This window comes from Bufo gargarizans, chromosome 1 (assembly GCF_014858855.1).
Source record: "Bufo gargarizans isolate SCDJY-AF-19 chromosome 1, ASM1485885v1, whole genome shotgun sequence".
NCBI classification, from domain to species: Eukaryota; Metazoa; Chordata; class Amphibia; order Anura; family Bufonidae; genus Bufo; species Bufo gargarizans.
This window is the reverse complement of record NC_058080.1, coordinates 151,563,952-151,590,891: the sequence shown is the minus strand read 5'-3', so window position 1 is coordinate 151,590,891 and position 26,940 is coordinate 151,563,952. Positions and strand designations below refer to the sequence as shown.

The 26,940-nt window shown below is 42.9% G+C and overlaps 1 protein-coding gene across 12 annotated transcripts in view; it reads left to right on the top strand.

The window, feature by feature from the left end:
• Positions 1–26,940, top strand: part of MTUS1 (microtubule associated scaffold protein 1) — a 261,609-nt gene that overhangs the window by 180,871 nt on the left and 53,798 nt on the right. For 10 of the 12 annotated variants that reach the window (XM_044299622.1, XM_044299618.1, XM_044299631.1 and 7 more), the window contains 2 exons: positions 3,824–4,032; positions 26,826–26,892. In XM_044299622.1, the coding sequence (XP_044155557.1) occupies positions 3,824–4,032; positions 26,826–26,892 (276 nt within the window). Of the gene's footprint in view, positions 1–3,823; positions 4,033–25,683; positions 25,897–26,445; positions 26,548–26,825; positions 26,893–26,940 lie in introns of those variants that run through there. The other 2 variants (XM_044299669.1, XM_044299672.1) reach the window with 2 other exon arrangements.

Genomic DNA, 26,940 nt, shown 5'->3' with positions numbered 1-26,940 from the left:
TTTTATAAATTTATTGTTCTACATGTCTTTGATTAAAAAAAAAATGCAATAAGTGTATATTTATTGGTTTGCGCAAAAGTTATAGCGTTTAAAAACTATGGTACAAAAATGTGAATTTCCGCAGCTCTGACTTTCTGAGCACCTGTCATGTTTCTTGAGGTTCTACAATGCCCAGACAGTAGAAACACCCCACAAATGACCCCATTTCGGAAAGTAGACACCCTAAGGTATTCGCTGATGGGCATAGTGAGTTCAAGTTTTAATTTTTTGGTCACAAGTTAGCGGGTGTCTTCTTTCCAAAATGGGGTAACTTGTGGGGTATTCATACTGCCCTGGCATTTTAGGGGACCTAAAGCGTGAGAAGTAGTTTGGAATCCAAATGCGTAAAAAATGCCCTGTGAAATCCTAAAGGTGCTTTTTAGAATTTGGGCCCCTTTGCGCACCTAAGCTGCATAAAAGTGTCACACATGTGGTATCTCCGTACTCAGAAGAAGTAGGGCAATGTGTTTTGGGGTGTATTTTTACATATACCCATGCTGAGTGAGATAAATATCTCTGTAAAAGTAAACTTTTCCCCTTTTTATTTTTTTTTATACAAAGTTGTCATTTTACAGAGATATTTATCTCACCCAGCATGGGTATATGTAAAAATACACCCCAAAACACATTGCCCTACTTCTCCTGAGTACGGCGATACCACATGTGACACTTTTTTGCAGCCTAGGTGCTCAAAAGGGCCAAAATTCCAATGAGTATCTTTTAGGAGGGCATTTTTAGGCATTTGGATTCTCACGCTTTAGGCCCCTAAAATGCCAGGGCAGTATAAATGCCCCACATGTGACCCCATTTTGGAAAGAAGACACCCCAAGGTATTCCGTGAGGGGCACGGCGAGTTCATAGAAGTTTTTTTTTATTTTTTTGGCACAAGTTAGCGGAAATAGATTATTATTATTTTTTTTCTCACAAAGTCTCCCTTTCCGCTAACTTGTGACAAAAAGTTCAATCTTTCATGGACTTACTATGCCCCTCAGTGAATACCTTGGGGTGTCTTCTTTCCAAAATGGGGTCACTTATGGGGTATTTATACTGCCCTGGCATTTTAGGGGCCCTAAAGCGTGAGAAGTCTGGAATATAAATGTCAAAAAAAAATTACGCATTTGGATTCCGTGAGGGGTATGGTGAGTTCATGTGAGATTTTATTTTGTCACAAGTTAGTGGAATATGAGACTAAAATAAAAAATTCCGCTAACTTGTGCCAAAAAAAAAAAAATCTATGAACTCGCCATGCCCCTAAAAAGTGATCTATATAGCGCCTCAGCGATTTTACGGTGTCTTTGCAGTGATCAGAAAAAATAATAATTCTGTCACTGCGGTGGGGCAGACTGAACGCAAGTGTGCACACAAGATCAGGCCTGATCGGGCGAACACAGTTTTTTGTAGAGCATATAGAACATGTCCTATTCTTGTCCGCAATTGCAAGAAAACACATTTTCTATATATTTCTGGCAATCTGCGGATTTGCAAAATGCGGAAAGCACATTGCCGGTGTCCGTGTTTTGCAGATTTGCGGATCCGCAAAACGCATACGGACGTCTGAATGGAGCCTTACAGGGGGGTGATCAATGACAGGGGGTGATCAGGGCTTAATAAGTGACAAGGGGGGCTGTAGTTTGGTGCTACTTATTACAGAGCTGCCTGTGTCCTCTGGTGGTCGATCCAAGCAAAAGGGACCACCAGAGGACCAGGTATATCAGACGCTGTTAACAAAACAGCGTCTGATATACCCATCAAGGGTTAAAAAAATCGCATCTACAGTCTGACAGCGAATGATCGCCGCTGGCAGGCTGTAGATCCACTGGTTTACCGTCCGATCCTGTGAAATAGGAAATCTCGCCTCTCGCGAGAGGACTCATCGGCGCGTCCAGGAGGAATAACAGGGCCGCCTCAAGGACGCAATCCTGCGTTCGGCAGTCCTGAGATGGTTAAAGAAATGATATCGCCCTCTGACGCTGGCCCTCAGTGTTCATTCTGCTCATCCTGACCTTGAACTAATCCCTTGAATTTGCTTTTCTTTTGTATGTGTATAATGTAGCTTCACCGCCCCCTAGTGGACATAGGAGAAACTGGACAGGGAGCAGGTGTCAAACGCTTTGTAGCTGGATGTAATTGCATCGCTAATTAAAGAGTGAATTTTCCATCAGGCTTTTCCTGGAAGAATTCCCCATCTCATTCATCATTCATAGTAGTCACGTTACGTAGTTTTACTAATCCAGGGCTTTTCACGCAGGTAAATCGCACTGGATGAAGGCACGTTCTCCTCCGGACAGATGTGAGACTTGTAGCTTCATTGCATACACATGAGCTGTATGACATATTGGTGGAGCGCTGTCATTTTTGGCATGCAGAGAAAATTGGAATTGAAGAATTTCTCTTCTAATGCTTTCCACTTCCAGACCGCTCTTCCGACAAATAAAACAGACTTCATGCCTTTTTATTATTTTTAACTGTCCCACCAAAGTTATTTTTTCACATTTGTGAAGCGATCTGATTGCTGCCCCGCAGTTTCACCCATTGACAATACTGGTTTAATTTCTTCCGTTTTAGGTGGTTGAAATTGACTCGTCCTTTGATGTCCCTTTTTAAATATTACATAATGAGCGATTCATGAGCAGATCTGTCAGCGGTTCATGAGATCCTGTCGTGTGACATAGTAGATGGTCTTGTGATATACAGCAATAAGTGTATTTAGGAAATGGTGACTATAAGGACATGGAATAAGTATTGTACTGTTAGTGAAGGCCTGGAACATCCATATCCAGACGTCTGCGTATGTCTGTGTGCATGCTGCAGGAGACCTCACCACCACAATAGCGCGTGGAACTGAACAGCCATACTGAGCAGCTGCTTGAGATGCAATTTCTGGTGATGTCCTGATCAGTCTCTAGAGGGCAGCAGTGAGTCAGCATGGATGAGGACTGTGTGTATTGGCCTGTAGCCTAATAACTAATCGACTGCGTCCAACAGAAAACAAGGAGTCAGTCAAATTTAGTTTTTATTAAGAAACTTAATGCGAGCACAAGAAGAACCTGAAATAAATTAGGGGAAGATCCTTGTCGGAAAATGTTATTGTACTAAGAGTGGTAGATGCTTGGAACTAATATCCATCAGATGTGGTTGGGAAATCTACAATAAGTGAATTTTATAACAAGCTTGGGATAAACCTGTGTCCGAAGCTAGAAATCTAGAGGAAGTAATATAAGGGCAGCCTCGATGGACCATGCAATCGTTTTCTGCCTTCATTCTTATAGTGACGAGCGAATTGCTGAGTGAATCAAATCCATTCAAACATCAGCGAGGGTCTGGCCCAGCTGCTCGAAATACATCGAGACATCTTGCCTGGTCCTGTCCACCTTGAGCAGGTGCCGTTTCTCTACTTCTGCCACCTCAGCATATGCCGACTGCAGGCACTGCAGCGCTTCCTACCTAGACATGAGCAGCACATGCACAGAAGGCATCTGCTCTGCGCAGGTAGAAGCAGCAGAGCCTCAGGTCTTGCGCTACTGCTTGAAGCTATGGCACAGGCACCAGATTGACAAGACCAGCAAGATGTCTGGTTCCGTCAATCGAGGGGGCGATGGGAATCCCTTCAGCAGCCTTGCCAGCCCCTCTCTGCTCAAGCAGACTGATTTTTCAACAAAGTTCATTTGTACTATTCTGTTGGCTCATCTCTACTTGTATGTTTCTAATTGCTAAATTAATTTTTGCAAAGCACCACACGGTTTAGACTAATTCCAAATGTAACAAAGTATTTTTTGGTCTTCAGTTGATAAAGGCAAGCAGAAGACGAGCCCCAGAGGACCGGTTACGCAGGCACAGACTGCACCTGTCGATGCACAAGCTCTTGAATTGGCACAATGTAAGGCGGTATGTGAAGAACAGCGTGGCATCATCAAACATCTAAAGAACCTAATCACAAGCGGCAATCAGAAGTTTGAAGCTCTCACTGTAGTCATACAGCATGTGCTCAACCAGGTAAGTTGGTGGCTCTGTCTTTAAAAAACAATGTTTAGTGGGCAAGTACAGTCTCCCTATGGGATTATCAAATGTACTTCTGTAGCAAAGTAGTCACACGTAGCCCGACATTTCCCTAACTGGATAAATGGTCAAGAATCTTACTGATCGGCTCACCGTAGAGGGTGGTTAAGGGTGTGAGGCAAGCCTTATTAAAGGGATTTGGGAACCCCCCAAAAAGCACCTGTAAAATAACAATACAGTGTACCAATATATATTCACTTAATTGAAAACATAAAAATTTTACACCGCTATCACATTTAAACCATATATTAGACGGGGCACATTAAAAGCAAAATATGCAGTGAGAACATGACAAGCCACCCCAAATAGACTGCAGCCACAAGGCTACGTTCAAAAGAGCTGCACACCCATTCTTGGGTTGTAACTGTTGTAACAGCTTAGACAACCTGTGCCAGGTGTGCCACTGTTTTGGGAAGAAACAATGTTTTCCTAATCCTGTACAACCCATTGACTGACTTATCAGGAGCTAGAAGAAGTTGGTAATTAACTTGAATCTTCCTGGTTTGTAACGGGATAATATTTTTCACGACCCCTGTTGGCTCTTCTATAATAATTACCAAATCTACTTCTGTTCCCTGCATTTCTTTATTTAGCAAACAGTTTATTTGAAATTAAAGATTTTAGTTTTATTTCTAGATTTTTTTTCTCATTTGTGTATTTATTAGTATTTATTGTCAAAGCTGAGCAAATCAAAAAGATGCCCTGTGAAGGGTGCAATGGATATTAACAGGTTAACGAATTACCCTAAGGGCAAATAATACTGCTTTAAGTAACCAATTCATGGTAAATAGAACAATTAATCACACGGTAAACATACCAAGAAAATCTGTTAAAATAAATATACATCTTTACATAATAAATGGCCATTGCAGTTATTTTGTAATGGTTTTTAATCTAATTATCTCGTATGAATGATGGAGCAAAAGGTATACAAAGTAATACAATTCATGGATCTATAAATCCATATAGTGATAAAGTAATAAAATACTACAAATGCAATGATAAGACATGATAGGACTTGCTAAAAACTATATTCTCAAAACCAAGTGGAATAAATAGTTAATAGCAATACCAAGTCTTGGAGAAGCTGAGTGTGAAACGTGAGTCGGGGTTTGTATTGCTATTGTCTATTTATTACACCTGGTTTACACATTAATATCCCATATTTTTCACACTATTAGAAACACTTTTTAGCCAGAAAAATTATTGCTAAAAAGTACCTGCATTTTATAGCCGCAGTCATGGTGGTCGAGCTGTGCCAGACCTCACTGGCTGCTTTTCGTAATGACTAGTGCTCCTTCTGCCTCCTACTGCCACACTCGCTTACCCTGAAACTGAAGCCTGCATCAATGCGCCTGCCTGTCTGGCAGAGAGTTCTAGCCCAAGGGGTGGCAATGCTGGATGGTCTCCAGGATCCTGAAGTCCGGGCAGGCTTGGAGGCACAGTCCTCAGAAAACTTAGGCTGGTTTCACACGGGCGTTACGGAAAAATGTGCGGGTGCGTTGCGGAAACACCCGCGATTTTTCCGCGCGAGTGCAAAACATTGTAATGCGTTTTGCACTCGCGTGAGAAAAATCGCGCATGTTTGGTACCCAAACCCGAACTTCTTCACAGAAGTTCGGGCTTGGGATTGATGTTCTGAAGATTGTATTATTTTCCCTTATAACATGGTTATAAGGGAAAATAATAGCATTCTGAATACAGAATGCTTAGTATAATAGCGCTGGAAGGGTTAAAAAAAATAAAAACGTTAACTCACCTTATCCCCATGATCGTGTAGATCCCGGTCTGTTCTTTAGCTGTGGGCTGAATGACCTTTGGTGATGTCAGATCACATGCTCCAATCACATGGTCCATCACCATGGTGATGGAGCATGTGATCTGACATCACCAAAGGTCCTTTAGTCACAGCTAAAGAACAGACCGACCGGGAACTAGGCGATCATGGGGATAAGGTGAGTTAACTTTTTTTATTTTTTTTAACCCTCCCAGCACTATTGTACTATGCATTCTGTAGTCAGAATGCTATTATTTTCCCTTATAACCATGTTATAAGGGAAAAAAATTCTGTGAATAGACTGTCACCGAGAACCCATGCGTGGAAATCGCACCGCATCCGCACTTGCTTGCGGATGCTTGCGATTTTCACGCAACCCCATTCATTTCTATGGGGCCTGCGTTACGTGAAAAACGCTGAATATAGAACATGCTGCGATTTTCACGCAACGCATAAGTGATGCGTGAAAATCACCGCTCATGTGAACAGCCCCATAGAAATGAATGGGTCAGGATTCAGTGCGGGTGCAATGCGTTCAACTCACGCATCGCACCCGCGCGGAAATCTCGCCCGTGTGAAAGGGGCCTTAGGCTACTTTCACACTCAAGTTTTGGGCGGATCCGTCAGGGATCTGCAAAAAACGGATCCGTTATAATAATACAACCACATGCATCCGTTATGAACGGATCAGTTTTGTATTATCTTTAACATAGCCAAGACGGATCCGTTTTCTATTGTGTCAGAAAAAAATTATTCATCCCCATTGACTTAGTGTGTGCCTGGATTGATCCGTTTGGCTTAGTTTTGTCAAGCGGACAGCAAAACGCTGCAGGCAGCATTTTGGTGTCCGCCTCCAGAGCGGAATGGTGACTTATCAGAGGCAAACTGATGCATTCAGAATGCATTACAAACGGATCCGTTTTGGGTCACTTGTGAGAGCCCCGAACGCATCTCCCAAATATAAAGCCAAAACGCAAGTGTGAAAGTAGCCCAAGATGGTGATTACGGAGCTGCCCTGGCTGATGGTAAGGTCCTGAAGTCAGTCTGAGTGATGGGAGCCATCAGCACTAATACAACTAGCCTCACTTCTGGAGGTCGTCATTGGCCGGGGCAGCTCTGTGATCACGATCTAAAGCTGGATTTACACTACCTGATGTTTGTTCTTCATACTGTGGAGGTGATTGCTGCATGTAAATGCCCCTTACTCCACGCTCTGAACACAAACATTTATATATTCAGAGGGCCAGCTTTATGGAAATTTTTTAAATATTTCTATCAAAATTACATCACATATTAACAACCTATTTGTGAATATTGTATATAATAAAAAAAAAAAAAAAAAAGGGGGCTGCATTTATGAATATCATTTTTCAAGTCACACTCTGTATTCATCTACTGATACTCCTTTGTTTGGACACTTAGCATGACATGGTTGACCAGATAGAGCCCAGGTGGTGATTTAAACAGGGTATCACACATTACATTAGGCCTATCAAAAGAACAATAGAGTTTTCATACTGTTATCCCAAATTGACACCTACTATTATCATTACTATTACCCTTCAGATAACATATTCCCCTCACAGCAGCAGTAAATTATCAATGGATTACTGAGGGAGAGAGAGGGGAGACACGATGGATAGCGGTTGTAGTGTATGAGATTGGTGGTTGAGGTTATGAGGATGGTTGTAGTCCTCACGGTGGCTAATCCAGACTCCAGCTCTCCCTTATGCCACGACTGCAGATATTGGAGGGGTGCACTTTTTGCTCCCCTTGGAGCTCAACCTGGGCCTGGCGCTCCTGTCTAATGTTGTCCATAGAGCCCTTGATGGTCGATAGTTTGCAGGGTGCAAGGCAGGAGGACAGGAGCAGGGGGCTGGCAGATGATGGAGGCCCGCTCATTTAGAATAAAGTCTCTCTTTACTGAGTTGAAGATGAGGGTTGCAGTACCACTATAACCAGTAAGCACTTTGTTCAAGTATTTCAGACAGCAGTAATTTTGCATAAGGCTCTGTCGGCAGTACAATGGTCCTGTCTAAGTCTGTTTCTAGATATCGGATGCAATCTTTTCCAATGACTCCTGGAATGCAATCAATCCCAATGAACTTTCTGCAGTTTTAATTGCAGGGTGCAGTCCTAGATTGCATGGCCAGTCCATCTGAAAAGTGTGGCGTGCCACAAGCAGTAAAGCCCAAAACCCATAAGCGTGTGTTACCTTAGCTGTATAGTCTCAGCATGGTCCTCAACGTTCTGGATGGATGAAAGACTAATTTCTCTCAGAAGTAGTCCTCAACAGAGTTACCTTTTCTGGCAGCTTTTACCCTCAGGAATGCTGTTTTCCTGGAGAACAGTTCTTTCAGGGTCTACAAAGCATCTATGAGACTTATTTATTTTTTTAAATGCCACAGATGAACAATTTCTTGTATGTAATTTTTTAAGCAGTGTCATAATACCATCAAAAATTCTATAAAAATAGTTTTCTATGCATATTGAGATTAAGGAATTTTGCCCGTTTTGATTGAAATGTTCTTTAATAGTTTTGAGATTGTTGAGGTTGTAACAGTTCATAGTAACACAAATCCAGAATTTTTATGTCACTTCAGGGTAATGTCAGTCGTGGGTCATTTGCAACAGTTGTTTATATTAAACACATTCCTCATACCTTTTTTTTTACAATCATAAGTTTACAACTCCATACATCATCTCAGATGATTCACTTTTAGTTATTTGTTGTGAGGCAGGAAACACATGGACATTCTGTTAGGCAGTAACACAGGTACTATCTACAATATTAGATGACCTTGTAGATTAGCTGATTTTGCCTGGACAGCGTCCCGTAAACTTGGAGAGAGTACTGGTTGCTACAGCAAACCACATATAAACACCTCTGTGGGCGGAGGAGCAACATATCAGAGGAAATGGGAACCTGGAGGTGGAGGATGGTCTGATCCAGTGTTTACTTTATATATGTGTTTTAGTATCTGCTCACCTAGCAGCTGTCTTTAGTTATCCATCTTTTATTACGGGTGACGTGTGACGTGTTTGCCAGTTATGTGAATTATAAACATTTACTGCTCTGTCCATTAGTTTGTTGCTTGGCTTGTATTCAGCATGGACTGCTGTGTCGTAGACTTGATAATAGAAAAGTTTTGTTTGGTCACCTTTTATATAGCTTCTTATCTCCTTTAGACCTTTGAAAGGTAGTACTTTGTCAGTTCTCCTCCTTAAGGGCTTATTAGACGGAGCACTAATCATTAGACTTTTCATATGCTCATTTGAATTAGGGAGATTATCACCGAAAGTAATAGTGTGCAGTGATCAAAAGGCAAGCGTTAAATTGTTAGTTTTCCATGGATCGGACAAATCTGCCTGACTGACAGATTATCCTTGGTTGCCACCACCTCTCCCCCTCTAATCACTAATCTGCCAATCATTAGCAGTGTAGAGGTAAACGAGCAACAATGCCAATAATGAGCAAATGGAGAAGAATATTTAGCGACAGTAATTGAACATCCTTTGAACACAAATTATTGGGTTAATCGTCACTTGCTGCCCATTAATGAAAACATATTTGCTCATGTTCCAAAAGCCTTAGACCCCCTATAGTCTTGCTAAGAAGAAATCATATTTTGGTGGTGATTTTACATTGCAGAGCTAACTTGCATGTCCCTACTGGTCTGTTGGACAGAGTAAATGGTCCACATTTTTCTAGGTCTTCATTGACAATTTGGTGTACGTTTTCCAAACATTTTCATTGAAACCATTGATCGTAAATTTTTGCTTTATTTTTCTGGTAAAAAAATGAGTAGAAAGGAATGGTACAGACAAGGCATACAGCATGGGCATGGCAAAAAAAGAAAATAGTTCTGCAATGACTAACATAAACTGCAAACACTTATAGTAACAATGGCTTGGTCTCCACCCTCTTCAGAAGTTTTCCACCCTTGTCCCCAGGCGGGCACGTTAGGTTGACCAGTCTTCCGGCAGCCTTCCTCTGGGCTTTGCGTTACTCCTGTATGGTCAGGAATTCCATTAGCGTGTCCAATGGCTTCCATGAGCACGGTGAATCATACCTGAATGTCATACAGTGAGATACATGTATTTGACTAACTCGCTCTCTAGACGTTTGTATTGATGGTGTGTTTAAAATAACACTAATTGTCGCATCTGTTTTTAGATATGACTTGTACTGTTTTTGTGTTTTTTGGTAGTGTATGATGAACCGGCTTGAATTTTTATTTAATTTTTTTGTTTCACTCTAGAGACATGGATTACAGTAGACTGAGTGTAGCTTTCATAGATCTAATTTTAGATAGCTTTGAGTAGGACATGAGCAAATTGATCTATGGAGAAAACTGATGCAGTGGACACGCGCCAGCCCAGGGTCTTATTATAGCACTTTGGGAAGTATGTGGATAGCACTGTACCTTGAAAGCTCAGTACTGAAAATCAGTCGAAGACAGAACTGTAATTTTAAAGAGACACTGATTAAAGCTGTGAGTTTTTGAAATGGGCTGGCCATACACATTCCACGTAGAAATGTAAAGGCTTTGGGATGTATCGGTCAAATCTGTTATATTCAACTTTTATTATGTAATGTGTTGAGGGGGATATTAATTATTGATATTTATGAAAATCCCAATAATTAAGATTCATAAATAGGCGTGAGTCATCTAGTGATGACTCCGCCTATTTATGCCTAAAATATATACATATATATATATATATATATTTATATATTACACACGCACGCACGCGCGCGCACACACACACACACACACACACACACACACACACACACACGTTAACTAGCTAACTACCTCTGTTACCTATACACTCCACTGAACTACACTACGTGCGACTTACTACTATACAACGGCGGCGACTACTAAAAACACTATACGCTGTATATGAATAATAAAGTATTTATTATACAGGGAGTGCAGAATTATTAGGCAAGTTGTATTTTTGAGGATTAATTTTATTATTGAACAACAACCATGTTCTCAATGAACCCAAAAAACTCATTAATATCAAAGCTGAATATTTTTGGAAGTAGTTTTTGCTATTTTAGGGGGATATCTGTGTGTGCAGGTGACTATTACTGTGCATAATTATTAGGCAACTTAACAAAAAACAATTATATACCCATTTCAATTATTTATTTTTACCAGTGAAACCAATATAACATCTCAACATTCACAAATATACATTTCTGACATTCAAAAACAAAAACAAATCGGTGACCAATATAGCCACCTTTCTTTGCAAGGACACTCAAAAGCCTGCCATCCATGGATTCTGTCAGTGTTTTGATCTGTTCACCATCAACATTGCGTGCAGCAGCAACCACAGCCTCCCAGACACTGTTCAGACAGGTGTACTGTTTTCCCTCCTTGTAAAGCTCACATTTGATGATGGACCACAGGTTCTCAATGGGGTTCAGATCAGGTGAACAAGGAGGCCATGTCATTAGATTTTCTTCTTTTATACCCTTTCTTGCCAGCCACGCTGTGGAGTACTTGGACGCGTGTGATGGAGCATTGTCCTGCATGAAAATCATGTTTTTCTTGAAGGATGCAGACTTCTTCCTGTACCACTGCTTGAAGAAGGTGTCTTCCAGCAACTGGCAGTAGGACTGGGAGTTGAGCTTGACTCCATCCTCAACCCGAAAAGGCCCCACAAGCTCATCTTTGATACCAGCCCAAACCAGTACTCCACCTCCACCTTGCTGGCGTCTGAGTCGGACTGGAGCTCTCTGCCCTTTACCAATCCAGCCACGGGCCCATCAAGACTCACTCTCATTTCATCAGTCCATAAAACCTTAGAAAAATCAGTCTTGAGATATTTCTTGGCCCAGTCTTGACGTTTCAGCTTGTGTGTCTTGTTCAGTGGTGGTCGTCTTTCAGCCTTTCTTACCGTGGCCATGTCTCTGAGTATTGCACACCTTGTGCTTTTGGGCACTCCAGTGATGTTGCAGCTCTGAAATATGGCCAAACTGGTGGCAAGTGGCATCTTGGCAGCTGCACGCTTGACTTTTCTCAGTTCATGGGCAGTTATTTTGCGCCTTGGGTTTTCCACACGCTTCTTGCGACCCTGTTGACTATTTTAAATGAAACGCTTAATTGTTCAATGATCACGCTTCAGAAGGTTTGCAATTTTAAGAGTGCTGCATCCCTCTGCAAGATATCTCACTATTTTTGACTTTTCTGAGCCTGTCAAGTCCTTCTTTTGACCCATTTTGCCAAAGGAAAGGAAGTTGCCTAATAATTATGCACACCTGATATAGGGTGTTGATGTCATTAGACCACACCCCTTCTCATTACAGAGATGCACATCATCTAATATGCTTAATTGGTAGTAGGCTTTCGAGCCTATACAGCTTGGAGTAAGACAACATGCATAAAGAGGATGATGTGGTCAAAATACTCATTTGCCTAATAATTCTGCACTCCCTGTACAATACAATAATAAAAGTCTAATTATACACTATATAGATATATATTTATCGATCAATGGTTATAAATACATATAGCCGCACACACCACAGTACAGCAATAACACTACAGTAAAACACAATACAAACCTAACTACACTAGACAATACACAATTCCCAATTCCACCCCACATACTAGCTATAAAATACACTTGCATACATTCATTAGCAGCAACCCACCCGCCTGGCTACTCACTGTCCCTGGGGTAAGCAGGCAGCAGTGAAGGGGTAAAGGATAGCGGGGCAGCTACAGGGGTAACTGGGGCTCCCTCAAGGGTACAGGGCTGAGGTTAATGCTGCAGGAGTTCAGCAGCCAGGGTTAGGGGATGGTTGGCGAAGCAAGGGTAATGCAGGGGTTATACATTGCTGGAGGGAAAAGGTTACTCGGCCATCTCCAGGGACATGTGGCCTTTTCCTTCAGGGAGCTGGTCCCATGCGTCTGTTTGTAGTCCAGTTCCAAGAGAGCGCGCCTTTGTCCTAGCTTGGGCTAATATAGCGCAAAAGCAGCCCCCCTCCCCCTTCAACAGGAGGGTGATGACATCATCGTGGGCGTGTGACGGAATGCTTGAACTGAATCAAAGGACTTCCTGCCCAAGGTATAAATGAGAGCAACCCCCCCCCCCCAGCTGCCACACCATAACATCACACACTCCAACTTCATAACAGAAAACTAGGCTGATCAATAAATACGCGTGTGTGTGTGTGTGTATGTATGTATAACACACACACACTTGGGGATCATATCAGTATATACATATATACCCACCCAACCTGGGGGCACTTAGGTATACATGTATATACATACACACAACCTGGACAGATCAATATACTGGGTTTATACATCCATATAGATGTTTAGCGCACATCTACGTGCATGTGTGTATATATACACACAATATAATTCTGGGGCATAAATGGGCAGTAATAAGCCCACCTGCATATAGATATATTATACATAGATATATGCTGACAAGGGGGCATACATATATCTCTATGTATATACCCATACCACCTGGACCGACCCATGCAAAAGGGCCAATACATATGCATATATGTAAGGGCATATATATTTAAATCCAACACTTCCCTCAACATAATATCAAAAGTGGAGCATTCTCTCTGGCGGGAAAAATAGAAGATGTCCTTCTGACCAGCTGCTTTTTCTTTGAAAAGCTCTACCTTGGTGGCATCCCATCAAAATCCTACAGTGTGGTTATGTAGGTGATGACATTGTAGTCTTGTTAAGGAGCCGATAGCTTTGGGTCTGCAATAACTGGGTCTTTCACCTACCATACACTGTTTATAATGCAGGCATTTTATTGGGTTTTGGGGTGCTCGGGCCCTCTCAGTCTCCTAGGCTCAGTTATGACTGCTAATCCAGACCTTCATGGCATCAGTTCTTTTGAGGACTCGATGTTGTTGTGGAACAGTGACATGAAAGAATGGGACATCAGTAATCTCTATTCTCCATGGCAATGCCCCATAACTGTCAGTGTGTGGGACTCTGGCAAGCATGTTTTGCACATGTATTACCATTACCATAGACCAGCGATCGGCAACCTTTGGCACTCCAGCTGTTGTGAAACTACAATTCCCAGCATGCTCCATTCATTTCTGTGAGTTCTGAGAAGAGCAGAGGAAGTATGCTTGCTGGGAGTTGTAGTTTCACAACAGCTGGAGTGCAGAAGGTTGCACTAGGCCCCGTTTTAGGCTCTGTTCACATTTCAATTTCCCTGAATGTCCATTGAATACAGTGTGTGTGTGTAGATATATATATATATATATCCTCTATCTATCTATCTATTTAGAGCTTTCCCAGCCATATGGGAACGTAAAGTAAAGGCAAATGTGAACAGTCTTGGCCTTCATGTATGCCTATGTAGAATACAAAAGTATGGATAATGGCAGCCAAGAAGTTATGAAAATCTGATCTAGATGAGCATTTTGGTTTTGATTACAGATGACGAATAACACCCTCAACCAGTGACTCCCAGTTGAAACTTTGTTGCAGACTGCTGGGAAGTAATTTCTAAACTTATAATAGGAATAATACAAGAATGGCCCAACATAGTTATAAGAGTAGATGCCGCTCTAGAATTATTACAAGAGAAAGCAGACCTGTCAGGAGAGGTGACAGGTCCTGTTTAAGAGGAAGTCCCAAATATATATTTCTACTGACCATATCCTGTTCCTGGCATAGGAGCGATCTGGCTGTATTTACTAATGGGTGTGCTTTTTTTCACAGTCATGAAACAGTGAGAGTATTCAGACATGTTTAATCAGCACCAGCGGAACTGTGCAAATAAGTTTACATAAAGAGATAGCTCATTGTAAAATGTATATAATCTGTATACTCTGGAATAGAAAACGTAAAGGCATGTTATTGTAGCTGCACTGAACTTTTTTTCTGCTATGTACATTGAGAATTCTTACACTAGCGTTCATTGAGATACTAGACAGGGGCGTAGCTATAGGGGGTGCAGAGGTAGCAGTCGCCTAAGGGGCCCAAAGACCCTTGTGCTTCCCTGGCCACAAAGCACTGAGGGAAGGGGGGCCCCAAGCTGAACTCTTGCACCTGGGCCTATGAGCCTTTAGCTACCCCTGTGCCTAGGCCAAGCTTACTAAGGGACAACTCTCCTCATTTTCTTCAATGCTACTCCTAGAATCTAGTTGGATTATGGATTTATTACTTAAAGGGAACCTGTCACCGGGATTTTGGGTATAGAGCTGAGGACATGGGTTGCTAGGTGGGCGCTAGCACATCCGCAATACCCAGTCCTCATAGCTCTGTGTGCTTTTATGGTGTAAAAAAAAACTATTTGATACATCTGCAAATTAACCTGAGATGAGTTGTGTACGAGAGATGCGTCAGGGACAGGACTCATCTCAGGTTAATTTGCATATGTATCAAATCGTTTGACACAATAAAAGCACACAGGGCTATGGGGACTAGGTATTGTGGATGTGCTAGCAGCCATCTAGGAACCCATGTCCTCAGCTCTATACACAAAATCCCGGTGACAGGTTCCCTTTAAGGATAAATTTCATTAAAGTCCATACTGACCAGATACTACTGATGTATTCTTCTAATGAGCATTGGAAACGTCTGGTTGCTCTGGTCACTTGCTCCACCTCTGTTTCTGCTAGTTTTTATGGAGAAGTGCTGATATGCAAGGTCTATAATTTAGCTTTTTATGGTACTACCATTTAAACACTATTTTATTATTTATTTATTTATTTTTTACTGACCCCCATTATCCCCAACACTGCAGTTCCAGGTCTGGGTTCCCTGCCAGACTCTACTGTGGACCACGTGAAGCACAAAACTAGACAGTTATGTGCCAGGTCAGGGCTTTGCTGGTTATCTACTCAAATATATAAAATGGCAAATAGTCTGTGTACAGGCTATAACCTATATAAGCTAATTAAGCTTGTTGCAAGTAATTATACAATTAAGGTCACGTTCAAGTGGGCAATATTTTTTATTTTATTTTTTGGAAGTCAAAACCAGAAATGGAACAAAGAAAAAAAATATACTGGCAAAATGTCTGTGGACCCTCTACTGGTTTTGGCTTGCAGATACAGATACCAAATACTGACTATGTGAAAATGGCCTTAACGCATACCTGAGTTTAAAAAAGAAATGGCTATTCTTGCTTGTAGAGTTTGAGCTGTGAAGGAAAGGGCTTTTTGGCCTTTCCTAATGTTTTCCTCAGCCCCATTATTCCCCCTTTTCAGATCCACAGCTAGATGCATTTCTCTCACAAGCAGTGGGTGTGTCCTTTCTATGGAATCTGCTACTACTGTATGCAGCGACCTCGCGTCTTTCTTCCCACCATATTCATATTTTTTTTCTAGGGAACTCAAAAAGCTCATATGGAGGGTGGATTAGACTTAGACACCTAGAGGAAATTCTCTGCTCTTCAAAAACTGTGTAGAGGCAGTGCTTCTATCAGGCTCAGGAGCTCAGCTAGCTCGGACACCCCTTCCTGTGAACCGTCTGTTACTAGAGGGTGATCGAGCCTAACAACTGGCAGTGGACTGCAAATTAGGTGGAGATGAGACCCTTGGTGGCCATGACTTTACAGCTTTTTTCAGCTGGATGTAGGCATATTTTTAAATAAAGTGATGTAGAAATGTGCTAATTACACTATTCTCTTAAAGAAGACCTGTCGCTTCTCGTGACATGTCTGTTTTAGTAACTACTTGCATTGCCCATGTAATAACATTTCTGGAGCCTCTATTCTTATGGTTGTGTTGTACCATTCCTTTATTTCTACTGGAAATTATGAATGCATTCCTAGCAGCTTGCAGTAAAGGTACAGCTGGGTGTTGCCAGATGGGGGCGTGTCCCTGCACAGTCTTACACCAGCGGCACTGATTGGATGGAGTCAGAAACATCAGCCAGCAGTAGCTTTACTGCAGACTGCTGACAATTTTTGAAATCTTCTAGCCGGAGTAATACAGTAAAGGGACAAAGCATAATCACAAGAATAGATGCTCCAGGATTGATATTACATGGGGAATGCAAGTAGTTACTAAAACATGCATGTCAGGACTGGTTACAGGTCATCTTTAAATTAAATTTCACATTTTGTGAAAATACAGTGATCCTTTAATGTGGACAGTTCCTTCATAAAATTGGTCGCAGTCTGACTTTGCTGATGCCGAATAAAAAAAAAATCAGTTGTGTGCAGTCATTTTTGATAGGCCTTGTCTGATGAAACATTTTAGCTTGTCAGATTTATTTACAAGGACAGCAATTCTCATCAATAAAATCTAAGCATTCCATTCATTTGCAGCAAGCACCTATGGCTGGTCACAGATTGCAGCATGTGAGCCCAGCCTTTATGGTTGGTAGTCATCCTGCAGCCATTTCCTTGTACATCTCTGACACAGAACAGAGTTTCCCCAGCATTAAATAAACTGTGCGTTCTTGATAAGCCCTTATCTGGCTGTGCCCTGTATAAGCTCTGGTGGCCTTCCATTGTTCTGTCAGGGCCTCGGGCACTTAAAGTACTTATGTCATTGCATGAAAATGAAGAAAATAATGCGGGTTATCTTGTATCTCGAAGAAGGATAGGTTATCAGCTCCATCCTGTTTAATTGGCTTTAGACTATGGCCTTTGTCCCGTGTTAGAGGGTCCGTTAATGGTGGGCTTTGTCAGGAGTTGTCTGAATACTCTCGCTTGTCCTAGTCACCGGTTGATTACAGTAATAGTTTATATAATTGAATGAGGCCAAGGACTTGCTAATGATTTGGATGATCCCAGCAAATACATGTGGTCGGAGCTGCAATCAATACATAGTCACCGCTCTGTTATATCGGCCACCTGCACCTTTATTAGCCCGACGGCCGTCCCTCCGCACTTCTCCATTCACATGCATGCTCTGTTTGGCTGAGCGGACGCCATATGTGTGCAGTGCGTTTAAAGTGTCATCCGTGTTCACCATCCAGAATACGGACGAGTTTCCAGTTGTCTGTCTGAAAAGGATATTGCAGCAAAACTACATGGAGTCAGTGTTGCTTCTGTAATATAGACCCCAATATACGTCCCTATTATGACTTTAGTGCTCAAGCACACGACCATTGTTTTGCGGTCTGCAAATTGCGCATCTGCAAAACAGATACTGTCCACATGCATTACGCCCCTAAAAGAACAGTCCTATTCTTGTCCGGAATGCGGGCAATAATAGGGCATACAGTGGCATGTGTTACCCATATGCTGCCATTATTTAAAAAAAAAAGTAATCTGTACAGCGCAGTGATTGTTCTGCAAGTTTTATACAGTGTATACGAAATGTTGACTCCGGTATACACGCCTATCTCTTATACACGCAATTCTGTCAATCACTGATAACGCCTCTTCCCTGTACTGATAGGTACCAGTATTCACAGGAGGTGAAAAAAGAAAAGGTATAAATTCCAGGTTTTACAGAATCTTTGTGTTTTTGTGCTGACAGGTCCACTTTAGGGTCTGTATACACAGGCTGACTGAACAGGCAGTTATCGGGGATGATGCCTGATCATCCGAGGGGGTGAGAGCTGCATTTACATGTAGGAGTGATTGATTGTTCCCATACAGATTCATCATTTCTAGGCAGCACATACCTGTTCACACAGGGAGAGCTGCTGCCCAAAATCCAATGATCAACTGTGCTTTCACCTAACGAACGACCGCTTGCTCAGCGGCACATTTAGGCTACAACCACACAATCTGGTATCCGGTGCAATTTTGGAAGAGAAAACCAGGAGTGAATAAAAAATATATATATTTTTTTCCTTTATGCTTTTTCTCCCCTTATGATCCACTCCTGATCTTGGCTTTTAAAGCCACTACTGGAAACCTGACTGTGTGGCAGAAACCCTTAGGCTCCTTTCACACTAGCGTTCGCTGGTCCGCTCGTGAGCTCCGTTTGAAGGAGCTCACGAGCGGACCCGAACGCAGCCGTCCAGCCCTGATGCAGTCTGAATGGAGCGGATCCGCTCAGACTGCATCAGTCTGGCGGCGTTCAGCCTCCGCTCCGCTCGCCTCCGCACGGACAGGCGGACAGCTGAACGCTGCTTGCAGCGTTCGGGTGTCCGCCTGGCCGTGCGGAGGCGTGCGGATCCGTCCAGACTTACAATGTAAGTCAATGGGGACGGATCCGTTTGAAGATGCCACAATGTGGCTCAATCTTCAAGCGGATCCGTCCCCCATTGACTTTACATTGAAAGTCTGGACGGATCCGTACGAGGCTATTTTCACACTTAGCTGTTATATGCTAAAAATAATGCAGACGGATCCGTTCTGAACGGAGCCTCCGTCTGCATTATTATGAGCGGATCCGTTCAGAACGGATCCGCCCGAACGCTAGTGTGAAAGTAGCCTTACACAGAATTGCATTTATTGGGAACAAGCGTTACTTTTGACAAAAGTTTCTTCCCGATAATTGGCCTGTGCAAAGGGGACTTTAGTCTTTCAGATTTCTCTCCTCCTGTAATTTGTATTCTCCCTGTATTAGGAATCGGTGCTATGGAACACAGTTTGCACTTTGAAGTCTGCTTGGGGACCACCCTACAGCAACTAGGATGTCTTAGATCTTTTGTAGACGACTTATTTCACTGTAAATAGCTGCAAACCATTCAAGTTTAGACATCTTCACACACGTAGTGGTATATCATGCTGACATTTGTACAGGCGTCCTTATGGAATGATCACGTCAGCTTTAGATTTAATTATCTGGAATATGTTATATACATGAACCTTAATGAGCAGAGAGATCCAAATTATTTAGGACCTGGTTACCTGGGTTTCACCGCGAATAACCAGAGTTGCACAACTATAGCAACGTGGTTGGATATTTTAAAAGCCTGTGAAATCTTTAGTTTATACAGTCCATAAGACATTTGATTTCAGCAGCTTCTATGGGCTCTCTCCATAACTTCTCAGTTTTTTTTTTTTATAGCAAGACGGCAATTTTATTGTGAAGTTAGTGCCCTATTAAACTGTCCGATGATCGGGCAGTGCCAGCGCCGGTAGGTGAACACCTCCATTGGCGCTCATTTGCACTGGCCTGATTACACAGACTGGTGCAGACTTCAAACATGGGAGGAACCATAGCTACTGCAGTCATTCCTTCCTCATTCTCTCTTCACAGGGAGATGTGCTGCTGATGGTTAGAGGTATTCCCATCTAAGACAACGGGGGCATATCTCTAGGATATGCCCCCATTGTCTGATATGTCCACCTCTGAGAACCGCACCTACACCAAGAATGGAGTGGGGAAGGTGGTGGCCCGAGGACCCCATGTTTTATTGCGTCCAGCCACCACCAAGCGCTCTCCCCAAAGTACTGAATGGGAGTGCAGCACACTTGCCCAGCCACCCCCAGTGGTGGCCCTATAGAAATGAATGGAGGGCGGCTGCACATGTGTAGTCTGCCCTCCACAACTTTCGGGGCTTCATTCTCGGTGTAGGTGTGGGGCCACGCACCTGTCTGACAATGGGGGCATATCCTAGCAATATGCCCCAATTCTCTGAGATGGGAAAACCCATTTTAAGTATCTTTCATCCTGACGAAAGATTCCCATCCGCCGATGAATGGGCCTTTGCTCATTCGTGGACTGATCAATTTTACAGGCCAATTATAGGGAACGAGCGTTCATTTTTTCATGCATTCCCAATAATTGGCCCAAGAATTGTGAGGCCTTTAGGTCCCTTTCTATACAGGCCAATCATCCCTCTGCATGGGGATGAACAATACATGGTCCGGACAGTTTCATTGTCTGTGGGCAGCACATCCCTGTGGACGTCTATCCAATGCTCTTTTTATAGCATCTGTAAGAAGGTCTGCGAAGGTTCTCGTCTGCGGAGATATCATATTTAGCATAGCCGTATTCCTATTGACTATAACGCAATCTTACAGGGGCCTTGTGGCTCTTGTGCATAAATGGCGGCTTTCAGCTGGACAAATACCGCTGCATGCAGCAGTATTTCACTGTCGAAAGCCGGCATTTATGCTGGATCCTGTTATAGTCTGTGGGGATCCGGTGGTGCACCGCTGTAGCCAACTATTCCGGATATGATAAATTACTTGCCGCATGTGGACCTACCCTTAAGGACTCTTTTTAGCCCCATCAGGTTATTGTAATCCTGTAGACCTAATATATGCTTAACCAAATATCTCCAGTCCTAACTCAACCCAAAAGTACATTGCACTGCTTCCTAATGTTCAACGTTCACTAGTGCCCCTTTAATGTCTATCAAAGCTCATGGTAACAAAGAGACTTACACTTGGTTTCAGGACATCAATGGGCCTAATGATGTGCGTGATCTGGTGGTTCTGTGGTTACCATTTTACAACATTTAGGACAGTTGAGCATGTGAAACTTCAGCTTTTGGCAGATCACTTTTATAGGTGTATGGCCACCTTAAGTCTACTAGTACAACCTTCACCTGTCTTGTCACCCTTCTTTTCCAGGTTCCTAAAGGGCAAATCTACTTATTCAGTGGTTTGAGGGCAGGGCACTGAATTAAAGGGGTTGTGTGTGTTTTACTATTGATGACCTATCCTCAGGACCTAGGACCTACCCTGAGGATATTAGGTGGTAATACTCATGCATTTGCTAGGTTAAAACATTAGGGTAACTGCAAACAATGTGGATTATGCACAGTTTTTTTCACGTGGAAAAACGGCAGCGGAATACAGTACCAGCAAAGTGAATGAGAGTTGAATAATTTAATGTACAATTTTTGCTTTTTTTTCCCCCTTTCTTCTTTGGCGGAAATTGACCTGCTGTACGGATTTTCAAATCTGCAGCATGTCGGTTGTTTGTGCGATTCCGCACCTTCTGTAGAATGGTTTTCTCTCCATAGGCTTCACTAGGACTATTAACTTAAAAAGAAAATCCACAACTAAAACCGGATAAAAACACACCAAAAACACTGCAATAAATAGTGCGGATTTATGTGCGGTTTTGGTGTCTTATTTTATACGGATTTTCAGCGTACAAATCTGCACCATGTGCAGGTACCCTTAATGTGGCACATGAGTCAACTCCTCATAAATCATCTAGCTCTTTCCCAGATAACCCTCCTTGAGCTTTACTGGTGTCATTAGGATGATGAGTAGGCTGGCTGATGCTTATAACCAATTTACTAGAGACCAAGCAGTAATACTCCCAACTGATGTCCTGTCAATCGGAGAGCCCTGTGCATTTTTTATGACTGTTAGGTAACTGGTGGTGAAAGGGTTAAGAGCCTGCCTTATTATCTGGAGAGGTATCAATAAGTAATGATATCCTAGAAACTTATATCACAGCTCGGATTTCTATAGGCTTAATGTACCTGATAAATCCATAATACAGTCTAGTAATGTTACAGCCTACTGTACAGATTGCGCTGTAATATCCAGATCCGCTCCCATAAATGTGTAATGTTAGTGCTTATAAATCACTATTAGCCAACTGGCTATTGATTGCAATGACTGTCATTTTACATCAGGGGATTGCGTACAAAGCATTTCCCTAATATGCTCCTGTTACCAGTGAAAGCAGTGCCGGTATTAGGTAAGCAAATCTGATTCCAAGTGCAGGCAACAGAGGCACAGGCTTTGGGGCTCACGTGTATCCACAGTCCTATAGGGACTGCTGTCAATCCTGGAGTAGGGTGCCCCATGGTATTCCAGCATAGAATGAGCAGATATGGTATATAACGTGTAAATCTTTCCCATAAAGATATATATCATCTGCTCGGCTCCTCCTATAACCTGCTGCCTGCAGATTGCACTGCATTTTCATGGTGACTGGTCCTCCTTAAAGGGAACCTGTCATCCACTTTATGTCGACCTCACTGAGGGCAGCATAAAATAGTGACAGAAATGCGGATTTCAGGTGTGTCACACATCAGCTAAAAGTCCGTGGTTACTGAGAACCAGCATCATAATCATTGCAGCCCAGGCCTTGAAAAGAGTCAGATCTACCTGAGAAGAGTCCTGGTTATACATAATCTCCTGCTCTACCGCTCATCTGCTGATGATTGGCAGTTCTCTCCTAGAGAGAAAGGGAGGAAACTAGGTAGAAGCCGGTCAGTCCTCAGCAGGTGGGCAGGAGAGCAGGACTTCATGTATAACCATGACTCTTCTCAGGTGGCCGGGACTCTTTTCCAGGCCCAGTCTGCAATGATTGTGATGTTGGTTCTCGGCAACCACTTACTTTTAACTTTTAAATGACGGACCGCAGAAATCAACTCACCTGTGTCTATTCTGCCGTTAGTGGGGGCAGCATAACGTTGATGACCGTTTCTTTTAAGCTGGCAGTTCACATAGACCAGGGATGCCCAACCTGTGGTTTTCCAACAGCCGGAGGGCCACAATTCCCAGCATTCCCTGATAGCTGAAGGCTGTCCAGGCATGATGGACGTTGTAGTTTTTCAACAGCTGGAGGGCCACATGTTCGGCATCCCTGACATAGACTGTTGCACAAGATCTCAAATTCCAACTATTATCGGATATAAAGGAAAATGTCACCATGAGTTCAGACAGCTTGTTATAGAGCAGGAGGAGCTGAGCAGATTGTATACTTTTGTGGGAAAAGATTCAATAAATCTTTAATTTTATTCATTTAAACCAGGAATGGTCAACCTGCGGCCCTCCAGCTGTTGCAAAACTACAACTCCCAGCATGCCCTAATAGTTGTAGGCTGTCAAGGCATGCTGGGAGTTTTAGGTTTACATTTTAAACCTTTGCTTTTTTACATTTAGGGGGTGGGTGGAGCTACTGCGTGATTGACAGATAACGCTACATGACTAAGCACACAGGGAAGGCTGCCAGTCACTGATAGGACCGCCCACATGACTCTTAAGTGTAAAAAAGCATAGGTTTAAATTCATAAATTGCAAGATTTACTGAATATTTTCCCACAAAAACTATACATGGCTGCTCGGCTTCTCCTGCCCTATAACATGCTGCTCATACATTCTTGGTGACACGTTCCCTTTATTAGCAATTGTCGCAAGCACACCTCTTATCCCCCCCCAATGTCTAGGCTACATGTATATGTGCATGTTACTTGCACGGTTTCTTCACTGATTCTCGTCTGGAAAATCCGCAGCGTAATACAGCACCAACTAAATGGATTACATTTTCCACGCAGAAATTGACCTGTAGTGCAGGTTTTGACATCCATAGCGGGTCCGTTTTTTTTTTTTGTTTTTTTTGTGCGGATTTCACATTTGTAATCTGGGGCAAATCCTCTTCAAAATCCACACATGATTTTGGTGTGGAAATGCTGTGAAATCCGCACAGAAAATCCACATGAACTGCACTGCCGTTTGCATATATCCTTTTTGATGTTTTGTTGAATAGTATCTCCCTGCGGAAAAAAAAAAAATCGCCAAAAATCCAGAGGAATAATACCCCAGTGTTTCAGGCTTCGGAGGGGCAGACCATACTGGTGATATGCAAGACAAAGTAAAGATCATGGCCCATGTAGGTTACAGGCTCGGCGTTCGGGCAGGGAAGGAATTCCGCTATGGATTCCATTATAACGGAATTCTATGACTGAATACAAAATGGAAGCCGTTTTAATCTGTCATAATAGAGGTCTATAGCCAAGCATAATGGATCCATCTTGTTTCCGTTATACAGGACGGAAAAGAAAGTCCGGAAGTCCTGCATAACGGAAACCGGACAGATCTGTTATGCTTGGCTATAGACTTCAATTATGACGGATCAAAACGGAATGCTTCTTGAAGGCTTCAGTTTTGCATTCAGTCTATGAATTCTGTTATAACGGAATCCATAACAGGATTCCTCCACCGCCTGAACGCCGAACCTGTAAAGTTCAGGTTCGCTCATCCCTATTCAGGGGGCAGTGAAAGGCTCGCGTCCAGTTCTGAGAGCCCCCAGTCACCTCTGCCTGCTTCCATGTGAATGAGAATAGCGCCTCGTATGATGAGCGGCACTTGTAGAGCCGCCATGGATGCATCATCTGCAAGTTTGTGCTTTTTGAATTACTCCCCTTCAGTCTTTACTGCTATGTTACAAATCTATGTAAGAAAGATGAAATAAGAATTTAAGACTACTTTCCCGCTCGCGTTTGGTGTGGATCCATCATGGATCTGCACAGACGGATCCGTTTAGATAATACAACCGTCTGCATCCGTTCAGAACGGATCTGTTTGTGTTATCTTGAACATAGCCAAGACTGATCCGTCTTGAACACTATTGAAAGTCCAATGGAGAACGGATCCGTTTTCTATTGTCATAGAAAACGGATCCGTCCCCATGGACCTACATTGTGTGTCAGAACGGATCCATTTGGCTCAGTTTCCTCAGACGGACATCAAAACGCTGCAAGCAGCGTTTTGGTGTCCACCTCCAAATCGGAATGGAGACTGAATGGAGGCAAACTGAGCGGATTCGGGCCAAACTGATCCATTTTGGACCGCTTGTGAGAGCCCTGAACGGATCTCGCAAAAGGAAAGCCAAATCGCCAGTGTGAAAGTAGACTAATTTTACATAAGCGGTGGGCACCACCGAAAGTCCTGCGTAATAAAATAAATAAAGTCTAATTTAATAGAAAATGAATGTTGCTCTGTATGCGATTACAGAACTTGTGACCCCTTTATAATGAGCGGCGAACAGAGAGCCCGTGGCTGCTAAATATAAGCCTCCAAGCTGTGAGGTCAGCCCTTACCATGCAGGCTGATATTTGAGTAAGTGGCAATCGATCAGGCTAATGTCTGCCTCTCGCTTTTCATATTCTAAAGGGGCTGTGGCTTAAAGTAATCACGGGCTGCTGGTGCCAGGAGAAGGGACTGCAGTATGTGTTGGGAGCTGGGAGGGATCAGTACAAGGAGCACAGCAAACCTGCAAAGCATGAGTGTCAGGCGGCCAGTCCTATGGAACTCCTAGCAGCTGCTGTTTAAATGTGGCCAGACCAGTTTTGGCTGCAGTGTGTCCTCCAGGAGCGTACACCTTGGCAATACAGAATGGGCTGCTCAAGCAGCAAACTCTGCGTCTACGCCCCATGCACTGCTACCCGGGTAACTAACGCATTTTTATTTTTCTATACATCTCTATGTATATACCTTTCACTTTTGATCATGGAGTTCTTCCAGCTGCTGCAGCAAAGGGAGCAGCGCCAGCCTGGGACCCATAAGCAGAGAAGACGCTTGCAGTTCCTTGATCTTCCCTTTTCAGCCCTGTTTACATCTAGGAGCGTCTCCAGGCGGATATTGAATATAAGCGGTGAGGCTGCTCGTACTCCTTCGTCATCCAGGGATTGCTTTGTTCTTCATAAGAGATGATTGTACACTTTTTGCTTTTTTTTTCGTGCTTGCACTAGTCTCCAGCTCCCCTATTTCTATGATCCTGATGCTTGACTTTAAATGCATTTTGCCCCTTAACGTATGCAAAGTTCCCTATATGCAGACTTAATGGAATTATGCTCTCTGGGGGGTGGATTGTGTCCATTCAATTATACTAATACAGATTCCTCCTCACATAGGAGATGATGCGCTCCACAAGAGGGGGGGGGGGGGGGTGCAGGAAAAGGACACTGGTTTCATTAAGCAAGGAAGATAAATCTTGCAGATCGTTGTTTCAGTGCAGAGACGTTCATGAGATTAATATGCAGTCCTTCTTGGCATGAAGTCAGTGGCCAGAGTTCAACATGTGTTCATTATGGGAGGAATGTAGGTGGTTCTGCCTTTTTACATCTTGTCTTATTGTAAAGTTTATCTGTTGTTTTACTTCTGAGCAAACACGAAGGGCAGGCTGGTCTGTCCTGGCTCTAACGTCCATAGTCGTTGGGGCTGTATTGCAGGGACCACCATTCTGCAGGTGTATCTGGTCTAGAAGCAGTCAAGTGCATCCATCTTCCAGAACAGTTTTTAGATCCACCGTCGATGCATGAAATCTTGAAGTCTGAAAGATCCATGTGCTCATTGTAGAACTTTTCTTGTCTTTGCAGCGAGAAGAGGCTCTGAAGAAACGTAAAGAGTTTTCTCAGGAACTTCAGAACTTGCGGGGAGACTTGCGTAAGTTCACTAACTTCTCAACTGTTTAAGATCAATGAATCTTGGTGC